The 21872-nt window shown below is 38.1% G+C and overlaps 1 protein-coding gene and 1 long non-coding RNA gene across 11 annotated transcripts in view; one reads left to right on the top strand and one right to left on the bottom strand.

Moving 5' to 3' along the window:
- Window positions 1–21872, top strand: part of trh (PAS domain-containing protein trachealess) — a 142124-nt gene that overhangs the window by 95487 nt on the left and 24765 nt on the right. Inside the window, exon 1 of one of the 9 annotated variants that reach the window (XM_089840983.1) lies at window positions 13335–14299. The exons of 7 other annotated variants lie outside the window; for them this stretch is intronic. In XM_089840983.1, the coding sequence (XP_089697109.1) occupies window positions 14022–14299 (278 nt within the window). In that variant the 5' untranslated portion in view covers window positions 13335–14021. Of the gene's footprint in view, window positions 1–13334; window positions 14300–21872 lie in introns of those variants that run through there. One more of the 9 variants, XM_089840988.1, reaches the window with a different exon arrangement.
- Window positions 18142–20296, bottom strand: LOC149717870 (uncharacterized). Of its 2 annotated transcripts, XR_016368081.1 has the most exons (3): window positions 19103–20296; window positions 18725–19035; window positions 18142–18640 (listed from the first exon to the last, which is right to left on the bottom strand). It is a non-coding gene; the product is annotated as an uncharacterized LOC149717870 (long non-coding RNA). The 2 variants fall into 2 exon arrangements; XR_016368080.1 differs by having other exon boundaries at window positions 18725–20296.

The following is a 21872-nucleotide window of genomic DNA, read 5'->3' as shown; positions in this document are numbered from 1 at the left end:
GCAAGCAACTAGAGTATAGCGACATACCTACCACTGTCTTATCACTTCTGTTCGGCAGTGACACATAAGGGGCTTGGTTAGTTGTCAGTATGCGAAAAGCTCGTTAACTGCATGCGCGGAGGATTCATTAGACAAATACGTGGTGGGTAGAGGAGGTTGGTGCATGGGGTCGCGTGACGACTAACTATCTTGCCATTTGAATATATTGAATACGACGACAAGAAGAAGGGGGGGGGGAAACATAGAACACCTCTTCCCGCCCCTATAGTTAACTCGGACTACTGCCCCAATTATCATTAACTATACGTTTAAGCTTTCCAAATTTAATGATTGTAGGGAAAGATTAAAGTCGCGTCACGCGTGTTTATACCATCAAGCAGACGACAGAGACCCATTTTAAGCCCTGGTCAACTGCTGATAGTTTAAAAATGTTGGTTAGATTAGGTTTAGAAGGACAGAATTATTGCATAAATGCTAAAATACTGAGACCCGTTACGTAAGAAACGAATTACTTTTCACAATTTATTTACTTTAAACATCTATTTTGTTCTTGACTCTGTCAATATTTTCGCGCTGCAATGTTTTAGTTTCAAAATGCGCATACCTCAATTTCCGTTGTGAGTCGGCCTATAAACAGTTCTGAAAACCTACGAGTAAAACGATATAATCATAGGATATTATTTGTTTAATAGTAATGAATTTTTACATTTTTGATATACGGCAATTGGAGTCCGTGGTAATATTAAAGATCGCGTGCGAAGTCGGTTATTTTCTGCTAGGTAGAGGCAGGACCGAGTCCTCAATTTTATGGCTGATATCATTCGAAAGTCGAACGCCCGACTGAAAGCACCAGTCCAACTTCTTTTTGCGTAAACACCACGAGGGGTTTTCCTTTTTTTCGGAAAAACCGCATTAGTTTCAATTTCTGTAATTGTGGTTCGCGAGTAAAAACTGAACTATTGTTAATTGTATAACGTGTAGTTTTCACGACAAAGTTTCTAGTTCGTTCTGCCGACGATATGTCGCCAAATATAAAGTGTGTAAGGTTTTACAACCGTCTCGTGATCGACCGTTTAAACGTGATCTGGAATCGAAAATCTTCGCTGACCGCTTGACCGATGTTTAACGAAAATCATGATTCGAGACTTGAAGTAGGAACAGTTTTCGCTTCCCCTAATTAGTATTTCGATCTTGTTTCTATAGTTTGTATATCCGCTTAAAGCTTCGTTGTAAGGCTTTGTACTAATTAAGTGGCACGGGATCTCTTAACTATGATTAAAAAAAAAAGAAACCAGCTAATTAAATCTTAACTAGAAAAAGATATAATAAAACGGAATAATACCTTTCGAAGACACTATTAACGGGGAGACAGGGATACCAGGTGCCTTGTAATTATAAATTTCACATTTTATGTATGGTTAATTAATCGAAATTAGTTAACAAGGAATTATTTCTCTCCTTGGGAACAGCGTTGAAATTTTTATTTCTTCTATTTCCTTCAATATTTATGATAATTAGGTAATTAATGAACATTAACGTTATTATTACACGAATTTTCAATTGGAGAGTGTCCAGCATAATTTATTGTTAATTAAGAAGGCTATTACTTGAAGTTCTCGCGTCCTCATTATAAAACAATGCATGGACCATGTGTTATTATAGCTTTTCTAACTGACCCTAGCCTAGAGTCGCTGAGGTTGTCAGTAAGTCAGAGCTCGTGGCGACAAAAGAATCATGAATTCTTGAAAACTGCCTTATCATCTGCTCTCGCTTCTTGTGTCTTCTCGTGCAAGAACCTCTTAACCCTTTCTATACTTCATATTACGCGTTTCCCTTGTTCCGTTGGTTACTATTGTTCAATGCCATTGGTAGATTTTTAGATTTTGTCGGTAAATTTTATTTTTTCGCAAGTTCCTCTGTCCTTTGTTAATAAAATTGCACGGAACATTAAACCTAGGTATACATAATCCACCGATGTTACTTTGCAAAGGCTCTTTATTCAAACATTTATTCGAAAAAGGCCTCGAAGGTAAAAAAAAACTTTATATCTTCGCCTCTAGAGGGTGAAATTTTGGGGTCGGATTTAGTTCGTCCCTCCCTGTTACGTATATATAAATATATGGCTATATATTTTTACCACTCCTTATTTTATGGCCAAATATCACGAATATATATTTTCTCTCTGTTGCCTTTGACGCAATTTACCTTTACTCTGGATTTTTATTTACGAAGGTCCAATTCTCTTGCCTGGCCTGTTTCTAATGAAGTGCTAGGTCACCCCAGTGGCCACCGCGCGCTGACCAACGCGAAACATATTGCTTCTTGCACGGGAAACGATCCGTTTTAGGTTTCACAGGAAAAGGGGAATTCTTAGTAAGACCTGGGGGTTAACTTTACTGACATCTTAATCTGGGATAAGTTATGGAATAGCAAGGAGGATATGTGACAGTAGTAGAAACGTTGGGAGCACTTAAAAAAGTTTAATTTACGCCAGGTATAATGATCACGTGACAAACAATTCAACAGCGTTGGTGGTCACAACCAGATCAGGGGGAACACTTTTTTTAATAGTAATACCGGATGTCGTGAACAGTTGATCCATGTCCGGATAATGACAATGTGGATTTTTTTAATTCCCCCTCCCCCTTTCAACCGATTCGTGATTCCCCCTTGTTTCCCCCCTCCGGTTTTTGGCCCCTCATTCGGTTAGGTAATTATTACAATGAGATAATGATTTATTTCTTTTTGAGATGACACAAGGAAAGAAAACGTTACCGGGATTCTGCAGCTATCCGATAAATTAGATTCGAATCGTTTGACGAGAAAATTGTTTCGGATTTCTATTTTTTTTTACACGCATTTATAAATGTGAGATTATCATAAAGAAATCATCAAGGGATGTTATTTAACTATTTTTAGAATAGAAGTGTTTGTAAATGCCGATAAAATCATAAGAATCTTTTTATTAGGCTAAAAATAGACGTAAGGCGTTTCTACTTGTTTTCAAGGTTGTATTTTAAATACCTTATGTTTACCGGTTTCTTAGAAGTTAAAAAGTGAATTAGAAGAATTGATAATTGTTCGTGATTTCACTGTCCCTTAATCATAGGTTCTCTAAATTGGCTGTCAATTTCGTAAGCATTCAAATTTTTCCATCCCATTTTTCTGAATGGAAATTGCCTATTTTTAAATGAAAGGGTTATTTTCTCACCCTTTTAATTAAACATTCTCCTCTCCTTTAATGGGCACGAAGGGAAATGAAGGTTTAACAGACAATTTTTGACGTTAAAAAAAATAATAATAATATGGGAAACCGTTAAAATCGTGTTGACAAGTTCGCTTCTTCGGGAACAACACCTGCTCAATATATTTTTTAAACCCTGGAATATGTAGGTGCTATAGGGTTTATTGATCTGATATTTAAACACACTAACTCGTCCTGAGCTCTCAGGGGCCCTCTGAAATTAACCAAAAAGTACCGATTCCAAAATAAACCTCAAACCTTTATTTCCACAGTCTTACCAACTGTCTCTGATAATGGCGTAGAAAATCATGTATTAATTTGATTAATTAGAACTGAAGCAAAAACCGCTAGTATAGGAAATTAAATTTTACAAGGTTTTTAACTTGACTTGTCGCTCTTGTTAAAAACCAAATTGTTCTTAAGCTCGAATGCAGGCGCGCTTTTCCATTTGACGGCTATTGAAGGTTTCATCCTCGGTAATTGAAAATTACTGAAATTTAAAAGATACATAGACAGGCCCGGGGTCCCCTACCAAAAAGCCAAAATAAAAAAAAAGGACCAACTAGTCTGAATACATCTGCGTGCTTTTAGGCATAACGATGATACATTGGATGTCTGTCTGGCGTTCGCCATCCTTCGTCTTTTAAATACTGGGGCCTTTCCGCGACGTTCAAAATCCTATACTTAAGTCTTTTGTACCATTGTAGTTTGTTTAGTGGATAGTAAAAAAAATAACATTGGGATCATCTTCGTATACACGGATAAATCCATCCATAATAGTGTAGAAGTTCAATCTTTCGCGACAGATGTAAATGCGCTGCTGCAAAGTTATAGGCTCCCTCTGCAGTATACTATTTGATCATCCATTTTGGAACCATTTCCTTTAGGTCCTCTCCTTTCCCTAGCTTGGGCAATTACCGTAATTCTGTAAAACGTAGCCCCAAGACATTTTAGCATCCCCTATTCCAGCTGAGCTCGCCAAATTACGGGTGTGGATGGAATCGAAACGTTTCTCTACATGTGAAGCGATTCATAATATCTTAAAGAATCTGATGCTGAAACGAAAAAAAAAATGCCTAAAAAAAGTAGATTTTTTATTATCAAATCTAATCGGGTTTATATTAAATTGATGTTTTACCTAAATATCCGGTTTCTTAATTTGAGAGGTTAACAAACGATGCCGCCTTAGAATTAATCCAACCTTGGAAGGGGTGTAGTTTAACATGTTTTCTTCTTACTATACGGAGATGTTTTCAATCTTTCTAAGACAGAATACAACTATAGTTGCCTTGAAAAATAAGGTGCCCCTTGGTTGTACGTATCCGTTGCAAATGATATTATAATAGATTAAAACTGATTAATTTATAAATTTAGTGAGTAAATGTTAAAGTTTTGGCTTCAATATTGTAATCGGTCTCTAAGAGAGAGAATGGCATTCACGATGCAGTCAGTGTTAAGGCGCTAATTAGTGGAATTGTTTCTAATTTGCCTAACCCGTAGACCTATATCGCGTTGTCGGGACGCGTGTTGAAACGTTTAACGGGTTCGCCATACCCTCTAACTCCTATGAACCCGGTGAAGCTAAATGGCGTATAGCTAGACCTAGCTAGCTTTTGGTTAGAACTTACAACGTATCGTTTGTTTTTTTGCTGCTCATTCGGCGCCACGCTATCTCGAAGGAACGATTTTGGAATACCAAATAAGCGAGCAGCGTCTCTTTCGAGCTCTCTCGCTCTTTCATTCATAACTATTGGTAAAAGAAAACTGTAAAAAAAGAGACCTCCTTCCTATTAAGATAGATTGTACGTATTATAACATTACGTAACATGGGTGGTCCTCCCCCAATTCCCTTTTTTCTCTCCTAATACCAATTACGGTGGTGACACATTCGTCAAAAAATACGTCATTCGCGTCATCACGAAGCTCATTGGTTTACTAGCCGCGTGGAGCGAGTGACGTGAATTCAAATGGGATCAACAGTTAGCGTTCGAAACTAAACAAATTACCATGCCCAGTCCGGTATGAGAAGATAAGGGTCACTTCTGAGTTAGTTATATTACTTATGATACGCGTATCGGTTGAAACGTTTAATTAAGATTTGAGTTAATGATAATATCGTGAATATTTGATTGGTATATCCGTTCAATTTTGCGTAGACATATTTAAACAATGGCATGAACGCGTGTTAAATCAAAATGATTATTCTTGAACCTGAACAAAATATAATGAAAAATTTTCGCATGATTGCTTTTGGTGGTTGTGGTGGTAATTCGAGTCTAGTTATAAACTCCTTATGTCTCGCTGCTTGGCTTCGGGTAGACTAATTATCTATCGGAAACTCACAGGTGTTCCGCTCAGGTTTTTTCTCTTTCTTTTTATTTCCTATATATCCGCAACGTGTATTATATTATATTATTTTTAATCACGTGACTCTTGTACGTTGAAAATTTTTAGCGTCCCAAGTTTTGTTCCCTCATCTAAATCATTCTCCATTAAATTTTTTTTTATTTGAAATCATCGATCATTTTGGGGTTTATATCTTGAAACAAAGAACGAAACACTGAAGCGAGAGAACTCAGTGCGAACGAGACCCTTAAAAGTTTTGTTACCAGCTTTCCAGGATAGCTTATAATTATTTAGCCTTACCTTTTGAATTAATTGCGATTAAACTTATAATAATACTTATTACTTAATAGAATTGTTTCTATTAAATATTAAGAACAATAAAATATTACAAAGTAAAATATATACATGTATATATTTTTTGTTTTTCAAGTAGCGGAGTTGTTAGAAAATTATAAATTTCGTAATAAACAAAGTACAGGACTCAGGAGACAATAACTTAAATTTTATGACCCATTAAAAATATTTAGTACCGTAATGGCGGGAAAAAAATAAGGTAGAGGAACGTTTTCGCGCAAAAACAGAAAGACTGTAACTATATTACACATGGTTGTCATTATGTTTCCTTGAAATAATATTAATTGGTTTATTTTTTTATTTTGTTTTCGTAATTATCTTATTATAGGGGTTTATTTCTCGTTCTCTTGCGGTTAAATTGTTACTATTATGAATGTATTCGGTTTTCCCATGCAAGTTTTAAATCAGATTGAGGTATGCCGTTAATATCGCCACAATACTAGAAAATTCATGAGATAATTTAATAAATTCTCGCGTTGAAACACGATATACTTGGATCGATTATGTTCGAATCAGCCCTGGGCTCTCACAATCCTTTTTTTAAAAAAAAAAAAACTTAATTGACCACCTATTGATAAATCAAAATTATTATCTATAAATTGTTATGAAGTAGAAAACCGGGGTATTATGTTATTGATGTTTCAAATTTTTGTTAGATTTTTTTTTGAATACTTAAGTTTTGTTTAATTCACTTCTGTTTTTCCTACCCCGGGGTTTAATTTAACTTAATTCTAAATGAGCTCCGTCTCTAGGGTACGTATTTTTCTAAAAAGTATTATAGAATTTAAGAAATACAATCAAATTCTGCCCCGCTTTTATAAAATTACATTACGAGATAAGTTGGAATTAAGTTTTGGAACTAAGGAATCAAACTTAAAACTACGCTTTTAAATTGTATTGTTAATAGGTTTGGCTTTAGTATTAGCTTATGTTGAAAATGACCTTAATGAGCATCTCACCATCCATGTCTTCCTTATAATTCAAGGCTATAAAAAACTAAATAAACCCCGTTATATTACGTAATTAGCTTGCCTGGGGTGACGTCATTATTACGAAATATTTATGAAAAATACACGTTTTTATCTTCAATTTGAGATTAGCCGAGTCGAGATGAAATTATAGAAAATTATAAATTTTATTGCGTAATATTATGGTACCAAGGTTAAACTAACTATATTTTTACGAAAACACATAAATCCAGACCCTTAGGGTTTTTAAATCGTTTTTAAATCTATAATTTCTATTTTGGGAAGTCAATTTTACACAAAAATTATTTCTTGAGTGAGAAACATTTGTGGAATTGAGAATGGAAGGTCAATTTGCCATCTTCATCAATTCACTCTTTCGTTGTTAGGCCTAGTTTCCCCCCAGCGGCAACCTCCGGAAACGAATGTCCGGAGTATACCTATCAATATTATCCCTGCTTCTTTGTGGACCATCCCTAAAGTTTTACTAAACTATAGGGATTCAAATTGTCGCGTTGATTGATTATTTGGTGCAATTCAGATATCCCTATGACTAGACTTAGTTCTTTGTGGGTCTTAAAACAATACAAGATTTATCGACGATCCCTATGAAATTCCCCATGGACTTTCCCTGGCCCTTAGATCCAGTTCCGGTCGTATTCTAGGGTCATCTTCCGTTCCTAAAATTTCCACCAATTGCCAATTCGTCCCTCGTCCAATTCTTTGATTGAACTGAGGGCCTGGGTTTGGGGTAACGCTGACTTAGGTTTGTGTATTTTAGAAGAAGTTCCTAAATACTCTGTTAGGCCTTATCATAGATAGTTACGTATGTTTTTTTTTTGTTAACTTTATCCTCAATTTTGCATCGCATGATGGCTTCCCCTTATCCTAATGTCGATGTAATCGCTAAAGAAAAGTCTTTGTATGAAATTTCTAACTCGTTATTAAATCACCTTTTTCAATATATGGGCGGGAACGAAAGTTTTGGTTAAAATTTTATAAATATTTATGACCCACGATTTCATCGTTAGAAACAGCGTAAGAGTCACGGACAATTAAGTCTCGTATAGATAGAGAAAAGTTAGGACTCTTTTTCGTTAGTAATGTAAAGTTAAATTACTCTATTTTTGTTACCGTAACTATAGTAACTTCATCCGCCAGTTAGGGGTTATTTTTAGAACGAAATCTACTGCTTTGGATAATTTTAATTTTAAGTTTTCATAAAATTACTATGTATATGAAGTTTCAAGTTCAGTGAATTTCATTTTAGATAAAATGTTTTTTTTGGTAAGATAATTTACACTTAATTGAAAGGTATGAATAGTAACCATGATTTTTTTCTTCCCCATTAGAAAAAAATTGTCCCAAACGGACCCCCAAAAGTAAAAACCCCTTAAGCTATAATATATATAGACACACACACCGATCTCCCCATCCATAATTTAGCTCATTTTGAGGGGGGGGAGTTGATAAAACTTATAATTACACGGAAATATTTTCGAGATACGGCACCTAATGTAATTTATACTTATCAATATACGCTATTAAAAAGGAACCGTATGCCTTTACTCTATTCCAATCGTTTTTGTAAAAATGCTTTTTTTTTTTTTTTTTGGTGTATAAAATATTTTTATAATCTGCCGCGGGTCCTAGCTAGCTAGGTCTATACCTTGAACTTGGAATTTTTATTTTTGGAAGGTGATCTTAGAAATCGGGGAAGGCTTGCTAGCTTCTTCAGGAATTAACACAATGCTGTTGAAACTATTGCCTTCCTACGCTGAAACGTGCGTCAAAGTCTCTGTTGCATTTCTTAACCTTAATTATTAAATATAATTCTTGAACTTACGGAATGGGTTCAAATAAGAGTTATTAACAGAGTTGTTATCCATTTAATTTCTTCTTATACATTGTAACATTTAATTTTAGTTTTTCTTAAAGAAAAATCAGATTACACTCTGTTCTTCTAAGTTCCATGGGGCTATTGTATCGTATCAATTTTATTTTGAACGTGTCCGCATGCTGGCAATGAATAGAATAGAATCTTAATTACGTATCGTCATTCCCCTGCATGCCTTTAATTAGACCTCGTTATCCGTCATTTATTGTTATTTTATTCCTGGATATCTTTTAGAGACTTTTTTTCACGTTCCTTTCTATGGGAACCTTCCTTTAAAGTGTCACGCCTCGTTAGCTTGGAGAAGAGGAGCCTCTTTACTCCGTCTTCTTCCGCGCACGCGCTCCGTGTTATTCCGTCATAGCGCGTGCGTCTCTCCAGAACTGGAATTCATTCGGGATGCGGTGCACGTTTTCCAGCCTCCGACTCGGTTCGAGATGCGCAGCCTCGGAGAAAGTTAGCCCTATGCTTCTCTAGAGTCCCAGGCAGGCCTAACTCGATCAGTTTTCTTCAGTTTTTAAAACGAAATAAATAAGGTGGTTTTTATTTTCCTCTAGACTCCGTTGACAACGTGTCTAAAATTTTCACTGCTTCGCGAGCTTCAAATTTGAATTAATATCATTAGATTAGGGTGAATTAATTAACATAATTAGAGAATATCATATAATTATCGTTTCAGTTTAATATAATAATACACATTAAATTCAAGTGAAAATATTTCACCTAAATACCTTACCACTACTTCTGATCTGTAAGATAAAGCGACCCGGTTAAATATCTGTTCCCTCAATTCATTTCTCGCGTGTTTTACAAGCTACATTACGCGTTATGCTAATTTGAAATTGCATGCCACTAATACCCGATCGTAACTTTTACCCGATCACGCTTTCAAACTGAAACTGCGAACCAGATAAAAATTAGGGGATTAAATACCATCTGTTTTATTTGAATTATTTTTCATTTAATCCGTGAACAACAAACTTTTCAACACTTTATTCATTATGAACGATTCGGGTCCAAAGAGGTTATACATTCGTTTTAAGGAAATATAAATTCCTTAAAAGAAACCACCCACCACGATTTCGGTAAAGATGGATGCGTGGCTATCCAATTTCTTAAAATGAAACTCAATTTAATTCTTCTGTTTTATATAAAATCACGATTAAGGAAAATAATAATAATAATAATTCCATAGATCAATGTTTGAAAACTAGTAAAACGGGATTTTTGGATTTTGGCAAAAATGATTTACGAGATGTAAAAAGCGTGTCGGATCAAGCCGCCTTCGACTATGGGTAAGAGGAGGCGCTCTTTAATAACTTATACCGTCAATTTGAAGGTGGCTCTCGTAGATATTCGGAACTAGAAGTAAAATATTTTAGCAACCTCTGGGTACTCGCGTGGTTCGAATGTTTTCTGCTAGAAGATACTACATTTTCATTTTGGACAACTGAAATCTTTGGTCATTTCAAAGCTGCTCTTTGTGTTAAGACGTGATAGAACCATTAAGGTGAACCACATCGCCATGTTGGTGCATTACACACTTTACTTCCGCTTATTTACTTCCGGTGTTAGTGAGGGCCACAGTGACTCAGAAATGACAGGAACCCTAAGCCCTCTTAAATCTCAGTCACCGCGGTTTTTTTTTTCTCTCCATCGTCGGTTTCCGCCTTATAAAGCTCTCTAGACACCTCCTCGGGTCCCCGCGTCCTCTACATTTATAAAAGGGACGCTTGACCGTGAAATTATGAGACCAGTATAGCCCAGTAGTAGTTTCTCGACACTTCTAATAATGTTATTGTGTTTTCCACATAATAAATACGTCCTATAACATATTTTTATCATGATGGCAGTTTTTGTCCTCCTCATGATGAACGCCTCGTAATAAAGAAGGGGTGAACCGACGACGTTAATCCGACAGGGGTCGCGTGAACCCCGCTGACCTTTGCAACCCCCTGGAATTGATCGGAAGTAAAAGCCTATCTCGACTTAACCTCGCGCGGCTCTAGCTGGAGCTGGTTCTTCCCCTCGAATTTTCGTCTACTCTGCTACATTCTAAATTAAGCGGAAGCTGGGGTATATAGAAGAAGGAAAGGATGGGCCCCTGGGCCCCCGAAATTCCTAGGGAAGGGGTGAATTAATCCGCGAAAGACCCTTCTACCGCAACCCTTTTGTATCCTTTTATACTGAGTGTTGAAAGGGGCCAAGTGAGTTTTTGGGGTTATCTAAATTGGTTTCCAATGCCGATAAAGAGCTAGGGGTGCTGCGTAGCTATTCTGTTAAGCCTTTGTGTATAACACACACATTGGCGTTCACATCACTGCGACGTTACTGAGTTTGGATCCAACGCCGATGGATTGTTGCTAGTGCGAACGTTGCTTAAATCGTGACTGTATTCTGACACTGAACGGCACCGTGGTCTGATTTGATATACATACCCAGAAGGCGTTGCGATGCATTATTGTTTGATTAAGGACGGTCTTAATTTTGGCAGCGTATCCCTCTCTTCGACTCTTTCCTCGTTTTTACAACCCCCATTGGCTGTTATTTTACTTGAGTTATCGAAACACGTACATTTTTACGTGAATACGCAATATTATTCAAACTATGTTACGAACGCGCGGTGCGTGCCCTCGGGGAATCCCAGCAATGATATAATTCTATCTTCTACCTCTACATGTTTTTTGTCCCCCTGTCCTATAAGATCGCGGGCAACTCTTTCTCAATTCCGTCCGTGCCCTGTGTGTGTGTGTGTGTGTGTCTTAATTACACGTTTTTAGGGGTCGATGTGTCTGTCGAAATTTTCTTTTTGGCGGCGGCGTGGGGAGAGACACTAATTTTGTCATTTGCACGTTTACCAAATTTTTTTTATTAAATTAAAAACCTATAACTTGAAGGAAATAATTTTCGACGTTATCTGTACATGAAAATATATAAGTATAAAGTAGAAATACAATTTTTCATCTCTCGCATCCCTGGAAGTGGAAAAACTTATAGGGGTTCGAAGATGAAACGTGCTACTCGCTCCAGTTGCATCTCCCATGTTAACGTAACCAGCCTAACCTTGGAGCGGGTTATGACTTGAATGAGACACTCGTATCTCCATGCTCTTGGAGCGGGGTAACGTTGTCGCCGAGTATAATGTCCCTTTGAGCTTTTTCTTTTACTGGTGTCCGTACGTGATGAGCAAAATCGAGTGTCGAATCAAAAACAGCTCGAGCGGAAATTTCTCTTTGCTGGACGCAAACCCTCTTTCATTTCTGCTCACGCCTCTCTGCTCGTTTTCTTTCTTTCATTTTCTATTTTTTAAGGAGCACTTTGGGAAGGGACTGGCCGCGTTGGTCAACCCGTCTATTTCTTTACCTTAAAGAGACCAGGGATCGATATTTGAACCAAAATATTATTTTAGAAAGTTATAGTCAAAATGCATTTAAATATAAAACTTGTAGGAAAGTAAATGAAGACACGTGTTAACTTCGCACGCTGGATGATTTATTGTAAAAATTATTCAATTAAATCTAAGACGAAATACCTATAAAGGAGCAAGGAAATTTGAAAGAAAATAAACCCTTTTTTTTGTAGTAGTATAGGATTTGAAAACAGACTCGGGTTTTATGGAAAAAGAAAAACTATGTGAGGAATACGAAATTACGCGGTTTGAAAGCCTACGTGATCTCCATTCTCAAATAAGCGACCAAGGATTTAACAAATTGTTAATAAACTGTTTTTTAAATATAATATAAAAAGGAGGGTATGTTCTTCCTATAGGTGAGTGAGTTAGGGTGTAAAAGGCTTACTTGTAGTACAGCTTGGTACGGGTCTCATTCGTCCCGCCCTTTTCTCTCACGATAACTCTCGTGCTGTTTTTTTTTTATTCATTCCACCATCCTTGTTATTAAATCTAGGGAATCTAAATAAGAGCCGAACGTTGCGTATCATGTATTACGTCAGGCCTAACTACTCTTTGATTTTGTCATATGATTGTCGTCTTCTGAAGTAGAGTAACTCAAAAGTTATAAAATGACCGCAACGGATTATTGATAACTTTAGGTTAATTAATACATAGTTTTCCACCTGTTAATCAAGCTAATGCTTCGTGGATATAAAATGCCCTCTTCAAATTTATAAATTTGGAAGAAATAATGCTTTGTTATTAGACATAAAATTTCATTCCTTTGAAATATCTCTTCTTGATTTTATTGCGGAACTAAAACGGGATAAAAGGCGTCTAAGAAACGTTATACGGAAAAGATGCGCGTGTAAAGGGTTGAACAGATCGACCTATCAAAATGCAGAGACCGTTCAACCCCTTTAACTCCCCCCCCCATCCTTTTCATTCTTCCATCGCCACATTACCAAACACCACAACCCGAAGCGAACTCTTCCGCAATGTCTATCTAGCTCCATTCTATAAACAAACGATACTAGCTAGGGTGGTGTATATAATAGGGTGGGCGGCAAGAGCTCTCCCTGGAGGGTGCCCGGCGCTAAGTAGCACGCTCTTCTAGATCCCGCTAGAATCGCGCCCAGTTTCAGTAGAGAGGAGAGAGAGAATTGTAGGTTCAGCGCACGACCTTCCAAGACGAGTAGCGCGTGCGTCAGATCTAGTTCGGAACCGCTACCTTTTCCGATATTCCACTCTCTACTATACTCTTCTCTTCTCTCTCTGCTCGGATCTCCCGCTTCTTCCTACTCCTTCCGCTTCTCTCTCTAGTCCGCTCTTTTCTCCGTTCCTCTCTTTACACCAGCCTGCAGGCTCGGAGCTGGCCGCGCTCGGATTCAGGACTGCCAGATAAAACGACCTAAAAGCCTGAAAATCAAAAGAGAGAAGGGGGTTAAAGGAAGGGGAGGAAACGGAGAGAGAGAAAGAAAAGGAAGAAAATAGTCGGAGCTGTTTATTTAGGCTTAACTACGCCCGCCTCGAGTTCGTGACGCGAGAACTGAAGGGAACCGAGTGGGGGAGACGAGAAAAACACGTTCGCGCTCGTCGCGTTTTCGTTTCGTTGCTCGACGATTTTTAAAAGCAGCACCGGTACCGTTGTTCAGCCAAAACTCTTCCGGACTGCCGGATCGGCTTGCGGGACTTTCGTGGAGCGTTCGAGCCAAATTGGTCGTTTTATAAAAGCTACGCACGTGTTGGTCGCGAGTTAGCTCCGTGTGCCGCCGCGTATAGTTCTTTTTTTACTCTACTAAAACTGGGAAGGACTTTGGTCCTCCGATGTTGATGCTTCGAGCTCATCCGCACCACACGCATCATTTTGCCGAACCTCTCTTGGGCGTCGGGCCACCACCGGGTTCCCTCGAAGGTGCCGGGGGTCATCCTCACTCGACCACCGGTCATTCGGGTCTTCCTCCGCCCCAGTCTCCCGGACCACCCGGTTCTGGTCATTCCCCCTCCGCCTTGGCTCTCGCTTCGCATTCTACCGGTGGTCTAGAACTCTTGGGTCACCATCATCAAACCTACGGGAATAATCAGGCGCCTTTCACTCACTCATGGTCAGTACTCGATGCCTAATTTGTATGCTTGGTGAATATTACGAATAATGTATTGTACGTCTTAGAGTTACTTGTGGATATGTTGATAGCTTCAGGGCTGGCGCTGTAAATTATAGTGGCAAACGTTTAATTTGAATATGAGTTTTATTTCTATTCCATTTCTGACGTTGGTTAAAATTTACAACTCATTCAAAATTCATAACGCGTCTTTGCTTTGCCCAAATTTCGCCTCTTTTAATATCTAATGAAAAAAAATTCCAATATCAAATTGCACCATGCACATTCCGAGTTAGGACGATTTAAAAATATCGCGATGTTTCCGCTCCGTTAAAAATACAACCTCTTTGTATTTTAAATTATTATTTAAACGTAGATGTCACGGAATTGTATTTTATATTAATTTGTATAGCGGTTAGTTAAATCGTTTTACGTAATGTAGGAAGGGGGGGGGGGTCGAAGCAGGAACGTAGGTATGTAGCGCTTCTAGAGCAATGGGGCTCGAAACTGCTTCTCTCTTCTTTTTTAGCAACAATGATGTTGGGAACCGCCAAGGGGCGGAATACATTATTGGTGCAGCGCCACTCGGTTAGTACCGAGCGATTCTATCAGACCTTTTTTCTCGCTTACGCGATTAAATACTCGTCCGCCTCCAGACCATAAATGAGGCCCCTTTCCACCAATTTCATCTCAAACTCCTCATTTTTTTGTTTCCCGAAGATCCCTTCGGCAAATTTTCAAATTCGAATTAGAGAAATATCGTTCCAATTTCATCAAATACGCGACCTTTCGACTCTTTCTTAAATTATATCATTGAACTTCAACCCCCTCGAGCTCCGGTCTTCTTTTACTTCGCGTAATGGAATTCCGATGGCCGCGCTATTCCCCAACAGGCTGTTTATATTCTGGACAGGGTTCGAATATATCGAAGGGTCATTTCGGCCTTTTTCTCGTCGTTAGGACAGATGTCCGGTCGCGATTAGACGGACCCTCGTTCCAAGTCGATCTCTTTTTCAAAGGGGACCCTGGGCAAATTGACCCCAGGGAGTTTTTTGACCCTCTCTCTTTAAGGTTTTCCGCCTTTTTTTATTTTCCCCAATTTAGACAATTCGGAGCCCCAATAAAGACTCGATTCGGTCCCGAATCTATCTAATAAATATTCAATTCGCTACGTTTTATTGCCCCCCCCCCCTCCTTTTTTCTTCTCAGCTTACACTAGAAAATCGCTGGTAATTTTGAGAGAACATCGAAACTAGATTGAATTGAACCGTATTCAAAGGCTATTTCTTTATTTATGAATTATATCCCAGCACAAGAACGTTTGGAACTCGCTAAACGATTTAATAATACGTGCGTTACAAGTTCTGTATTTTGAATTGAAATCTTAAAGCCCCTGTAGAGATGTTTCACCCGCTACACTCCGGAGTTCAGGGCAAAGCGCTCTACCAGGAGACTGGAATAAAACTAAATATTATTGTATATTAATGTAAACACATTAATATACAATTAGCGTCCCCTTTTAAACACTTAATGAAAAGGTATGAATCGGTAATATATTTTATTTTTAACAATCATTATCATAAATTATTTCAATAGTATAACCCTTTGAAGAAATTACACCTTGCATTATAATCGAGTCATCCTAAAGTCGTTAAATATAACAGTTTAGACTTAACATACATTAAAGATCAAATCATCCTTTGGTCTCTTCAATATACTATATTAAGCGAAATATAGTTGATAAAAATATTAAATGATCCGCTCTCGTATAATGATGAAATTCCTTCATTTTTCATCGCGACTCTTAAGAGTTATATAACCGGTTTTTCTGTTATAGAGATTTCGATACTTTATATAGAAAGTTGCGAATAGTAAAAGAAATGAGAGGGTTTCAATGTTACTAATGTATTATGCTAGATAGAGCTGGTTTCACGCTTGGCAGACCCTCCATCATGATGTACATTTATAGTTATTATATAAACAGAAGCAAATTATATGAAAATAAGTATAAGTGGGGTTTTTTACTTAGCGTAGCTCTTACTGTGGAAAATTGTGGCGTAAAACTGTCGTCAATAGAAGCGTTTTGATGTTGCTATCACGTGGAACGTTTGATAACTTTGTGCTAAACTACTTTTGTTGTAAATAATTCTAATAATTTTTGTATCTCTACGAAAATTAGTCCCCACGGCGATCTTCCAATCTTTACTATATATTTTTATGCCAGCTACCCCCCTCCGCAACCAACCAAATTGTAATTAGAATCGTTAGCAACTAGACCCACTATATACTATCATTTTGGTCCGAGCTAAAATTCTGTCGAAAAACTCGACGCTTTAAAATAGGAAAAAACCCGAGTTTTGTTTTGATATTAAAATTTACTCGTTTGGGTAACAGATGTATTTGTCGGTGCAGCACGCTATTCTAAATAGGTTTATTACTATTTTTTTAATTAATTCTAGTAATTAATACATAAATAGTGTAACAGGATGTAAAGAAAGAAACATTTTAATTTAATATGCTCGGAATTGTATCCGTTTTTGGAAAAACATGATAATGTGGAGCTAGAGATTTCCGTGGGCAGTTTTTTTTTCAAGGTTATGATTAAGCTCTTGAAATTATACCCCATTAATGTACAATATGCATTACAATTATTTATACATTGTACTTCTTAAGGTCAATGGTACGATATGATACAGAGCCTCAAATTCCTCCCATTTTTGTCGTCACCCTCGGGCGAGGGGAGGACTTGATTGGTTTATAGGAATATATGGATATCAGTTTCGCAATAGAGTCACCCCCTTTATATCTATAGATAGAAAAGGGGTTCTCCCCCCTCTCTAGGGTGCGCTTTTTTTGCCCAATTATGCAAATTTGCAAGAAGGGAACGACATTGAAAAAGAACGAAGGAGAGTTTGGACCTAGAGCCACAGGCTTCAAAAAAACCCTCGCAGACTCGGAGAGAGATGACACTAGGGAGGCTTTTGAATGTACCCTAATGGAAATGGAATAACAATGAACTCGATGGACCTCTAGAATTGGATGGTACTAGAATTCTGTTCAAGAACCCAGGCGCAACCTCGATATTTTTAGGGAATCTCTTCGTGGATATTCTGTTAGCAGGGACTAGTAAATGAATTCTGGTTGCGCCTCGTGACATTGTCAATAATATGATCAATTTATATAGCCAAGGCTTAAGAAACTTTCAGTCCCTGTGGTAAATAGAGGGTCCATTTACTGTTGATTCAGCGACGGCTTTAGAGAACGATAGGACGAGTGTTTTGGTGTGGGGTTCAAGGCGTCTATCGGTGTGTTTTAAAACGGTTCCTGGACTTGATGGTTGAGTAGCCCCTGTCTCGGACGGACCATCGAGGACTTATCGAGGGTCGGGGACCCCTTGATTGGACCATTGTCTACTTTTAATGTAAATTCCAAACGGGAATCTTATTTGAGTTGGTTAGATCGCGCGGACCCTGCTTGGTTCTGTTTATTTTTCGTACATACTCGGTCGTGCAAATTGACCAAGTTGTCCTTCTATTTGGGTTGTGGGGAAATTTTGGCCATTCTTGTCTGAACTGTTGAAAATATAGACTTCGACTCTAAGAAGTTTTACTTGGAAACTGCAATACGGCTAAACATAGGGATTTTGAAATGAAACCAATTTTAGAAAAGTAATTAAGAGTATACCAAACTCCATATGGTGCGAATGTACTTTTTAGTATCCATTTTCAAACCGCGACTACCTGAGACAATACGGTAATATTATTAGGAGACAAATTTTGAAGCGAACATCTGGAACATAAATCATTGTGAAAAAAAGGTGACAGATGAAGTACTTTCAAACAATTGACGTGTAGAAGTATATTTCGTGACTTTATTACATTATTTTCCTCTCTCTCTACAATATCCCTTAACATCGCGTCGGGAATACCAGTACCGTCCTGTTCATTATAAAGCAATATAGCTCCAAGGGGAAAGGATCGAGGAAAACCGCAAAACGAGGAAAAAACGCGCGCAAAAATATCCGAACCTTAAACTAATATTTAATAATAAAAAAATACAAAAAACCACGCCTACCGTTAGTTTCATCACCCAATAGTAACACCGTGTTTAACAATACGTAAAGAAAATATGATATAATAACAGGCTCGTTTAATGTGAAATTCTCGAATAGAAATTTAAGATCTACAAGAATCGCGTTATCTCTTCACGCGACGAGGAAGAGTTCGCTTCGTGAATGGGCTTTTGAAAATAATTATAAGTATTGGACGGGTAAACCAAGCGTGTTAAGTAATTGTTGTAATACCAGTGTGATTTGAGAAACCCACGAAGGACAATAATAGTTATCTGAAAGAAATGTACAGAATTATTTCAACGGTGAAATATCAAGATTGAACGACGTTTTTTATGTATTATTATTATGATTTTTACTTGAGTAGCAATTAGGATGGTTAATCGTGATTGTCCACGAAGTAACGTTGAAAAAACTGCACGTGAAATCGAGGACGGTTGCGTTCGCTGTGCTGGTTGGTTCGGTTTATACTTGTGGTGCTCGGTACGGTATACAGAATTTTAGTTGATGTCAAAAGGGAATTAACAGAAGTAAATGCGCTTGTTACGTTCTGATCCAAGATAGAACGACAGCCTCGCGCTTGTGCTGTGGGTACTCTAGAGTATAGTGGCTCTTGCGCACGCGTAGTGAACGCCATTGTTAACCCTTTCTGCCCAATACTAAAATTTGTCTGGAGGACTTGAAAATATTTTGCATCTTTGTTTTACTTTAAGAAACATACTTCGATAGAACCTTACCTTTTTCTCTCTTTGATAATTATTTTCTTGACTAGATGATTATGATTCATAGGAGTCAGTGGGCGCTTTACGGTGTAAAGAAAACCCTAAAAAAACATAACCGATAGGAACTGTCCGTGACTCATCGGTTTGTGTCCACGAAACATCATCGACCGCCCATTTTCATCGAAACGTTTTTTTCGTAGATTCGGGATAATAATTAAGGGCAATTTATTTAAAATTTTCGTATATAAACAATGAATGTATGGCATCGCTCGATCATTTTACACGGTTCGCCTCATCTCGGTTTTGGTTACTCGTTTTAACCGCGCCCCTTTAAGCGCTACCTGTTACTGTTAGCAACGTGAAAATAACAACAACCACCAGAAGTAAATGAACCGAAGTTACCGGAGAGGGCAAAATTTGTATAATGCGTTTTCCATAACGTGGGGGTAGTAAAAATCAAGGTAGCTGTACCTCTACCTGAATCGTCTCGAAATTTAACGCTGGCACCAAAGACCATAGTTACAGCTTAGTTACAAATCCGCGCAATATCGTTAGTATGAATAAATAGTCGTTGTTTTGAGAAATAGGCGTCTGCTTCTATCTTAGGAGCCTAGGCCCTAGGCTTACGTTCGATAATGGATGCAAACATTAGGGATGATCTTTTGAAATACCTTTCAAATATTAATCGACCATTTGTGACTTCAAGTCGGGAAAGATTTATTGAAATTCTAAAGTCAGACATTGGACAAAAGTATGTTAAAAGTCTTCTTATCCTACTCGAAAAGTTTTTCAAAGAGTGTGAACCTCTCCCCAAAAGAATCTTCCGAGGGAAAAAGTCGCCATTTTTAAAAACTTTAACTAATTCCCGGAAAATCCGGTTACTCGAACATTGGCCGCTTGGTGGCGTTTTCAAAATTGTTGTGACTCGAAAGAGTAGAGGAGCGAGACTATCGTCGGGGTTGAAATATGGGGGTTTGTGAGGAACTTGTGCTTAATGAATAAACAATAGGACTCCGGTAACTTCGGTTCATTTACTTCTGCAACCACTAATGACGCGCCCGGGTGGTCCAACTGTGTTAATTTAGTGTTAATTAAAGTAGTTCAAGCGACACCTTGTTGCCTGCATTAAACATTAACTCTTTATACCAGATTAGTCCTAAATTAGGAACTACAAGTGATGTTTTTTCATGTGTTCAATTACTTACCCAATTTACATAAATGGGTGAGTTTCGTACGATCTTTCTTGAAATCCATGGAATGGTGTTGGTACATGAGAGAATCCTTTAACGGTCTTCTTGGTGACAGTGTCTCTTCAGCTCTCATTTGCGTCCAGTTGTCTTACTTTTACGTAACGCGTAGAGATATATTGGACCACGCGGTTATCCCTGTCCCAGGCTTATGTAGTTTTGAAGCGAATGAACAAAGGGGCATTTTGTAGTGAGCGGGGTGATAGTTGCCGGGAGATCGTCTGTTGTTCCTCATTAAGTAGAGTGCTCGACCCGAATCACCCCCTTCCTCATTAGACTATCGATCACTGTATCATAGAACTCGCCGTCGCTTCTTTTTTATATCCCTAAATGGCAAGTTTCCCTTTTTTATAATTAATCGCTAACAATGCTTCAGTTTGTTTCCGAAATTGCCAGAGAGTTAATTAAGTATAAGCAGAAACTCTGTCTCCCTATGATCGGCTTGTACTTCATGGTAACGTAAACGAGCTTGTTCTACGACTACGTTTTCACCTATACACTTAAAGGAGAAGGTCAATTAGAATGAGCCTCGAATAATTCCGTCATAAGTTCGTAAGATTTGTTCCATACATAAGTTTGTCACTGGTTACAAACTGGAGCTTGTCATGAAGTGACGTAGGTCATAGATTCCCGTAAAGCGACGCCTGGTGAGGCGCTGTCAAAGGTGTAGTACAAACGAAAAAGGAAGATGGAAGTATACTTATGGAACATATCTTATAAACTTATGATATTATTCGTGGACTTTTTCTCTATTTTGGACGAACTTAATTATTTCAGTCAGTCCATCTAGTTTCAGTTCAAATTAAGTGTTCATAGAGATGTGCTCGATCCCTTCTGCATGCGGATTTCACATTGTCTCGTTTTATTTTGTTGGACCTAAAAGACTATAGGGTTGGTTTTAAGAGCTGCATGGGCGTGCTGGTTGGGTATTAAGCGGCCATTTAAGCTGATTGCCGTATAAAATGACCTTTCTGTCGGATTAACGTCCACGCGCTCGCGCTCGAGCTTCCATCGAGAAGAGAGAAAGTGATATCCCACTGTCGACAGGGAGAGAAAGTCTAGAACCTAATCAGGGTTAATGGAGTGTGTGTGTCCTATAGATGAGTCTGTGTTTAAAAGGGGATGACGTGAAAAGAATCGCTTGCCTTCCTTCCACAAAGGGAAAACTGTCGCTAGGTTTTCATTAAGTCCTTTTTTATTGTTTTTATACGTGCAATATTTAAGGATTTGATAGGAGAAAGCTCCACGTTTTCATTTCTTTTACAAAGTAGTAGAAAAAAATTACATTACGTAGTTCAACTTCTAATTGGAATGTTCAGAAACCTTGAACTTTGAAAATAAACGTGACGCTCTAGCTAGAGTTCAGAGTGCCCACGTAGTAACTGATCCCTCTGCTAAGCATATAGTCTTGTCCTTCTAAAGTAACTGGCTAGTCAGTCGGCCAACGCAGTGTAACGTTAAAGGGGGATACATTTTTAATGCGGCGCAGAGTGGTAATTCGGATCGCACGCCCGGAGAGATTCATGATTGCGAGCGCT

The sequence above is a fragment of the Phalangium opilio genome, unplaced genomic scaffold (assembly GCF_054372755.1).
Source record: "Phalangium opilio isolate 3A_F unplaced genomic scaffold, DU_Popi_V2 ptg000003l_1, whole genome shotgun sequence".
In the NCBI taxonomy this organism is placed as follows: domain Eukaryota; kingdom Metazoa; phylum Arthropoda; class Arachnida; order Opiliones; family Phalangiidae; genus Phalangium; species Phalangium opilio.
Note: the sequence above shows the minus strand (reverse complement) of the source record. Positions and strands in the feature narration are given on the sequence as shown.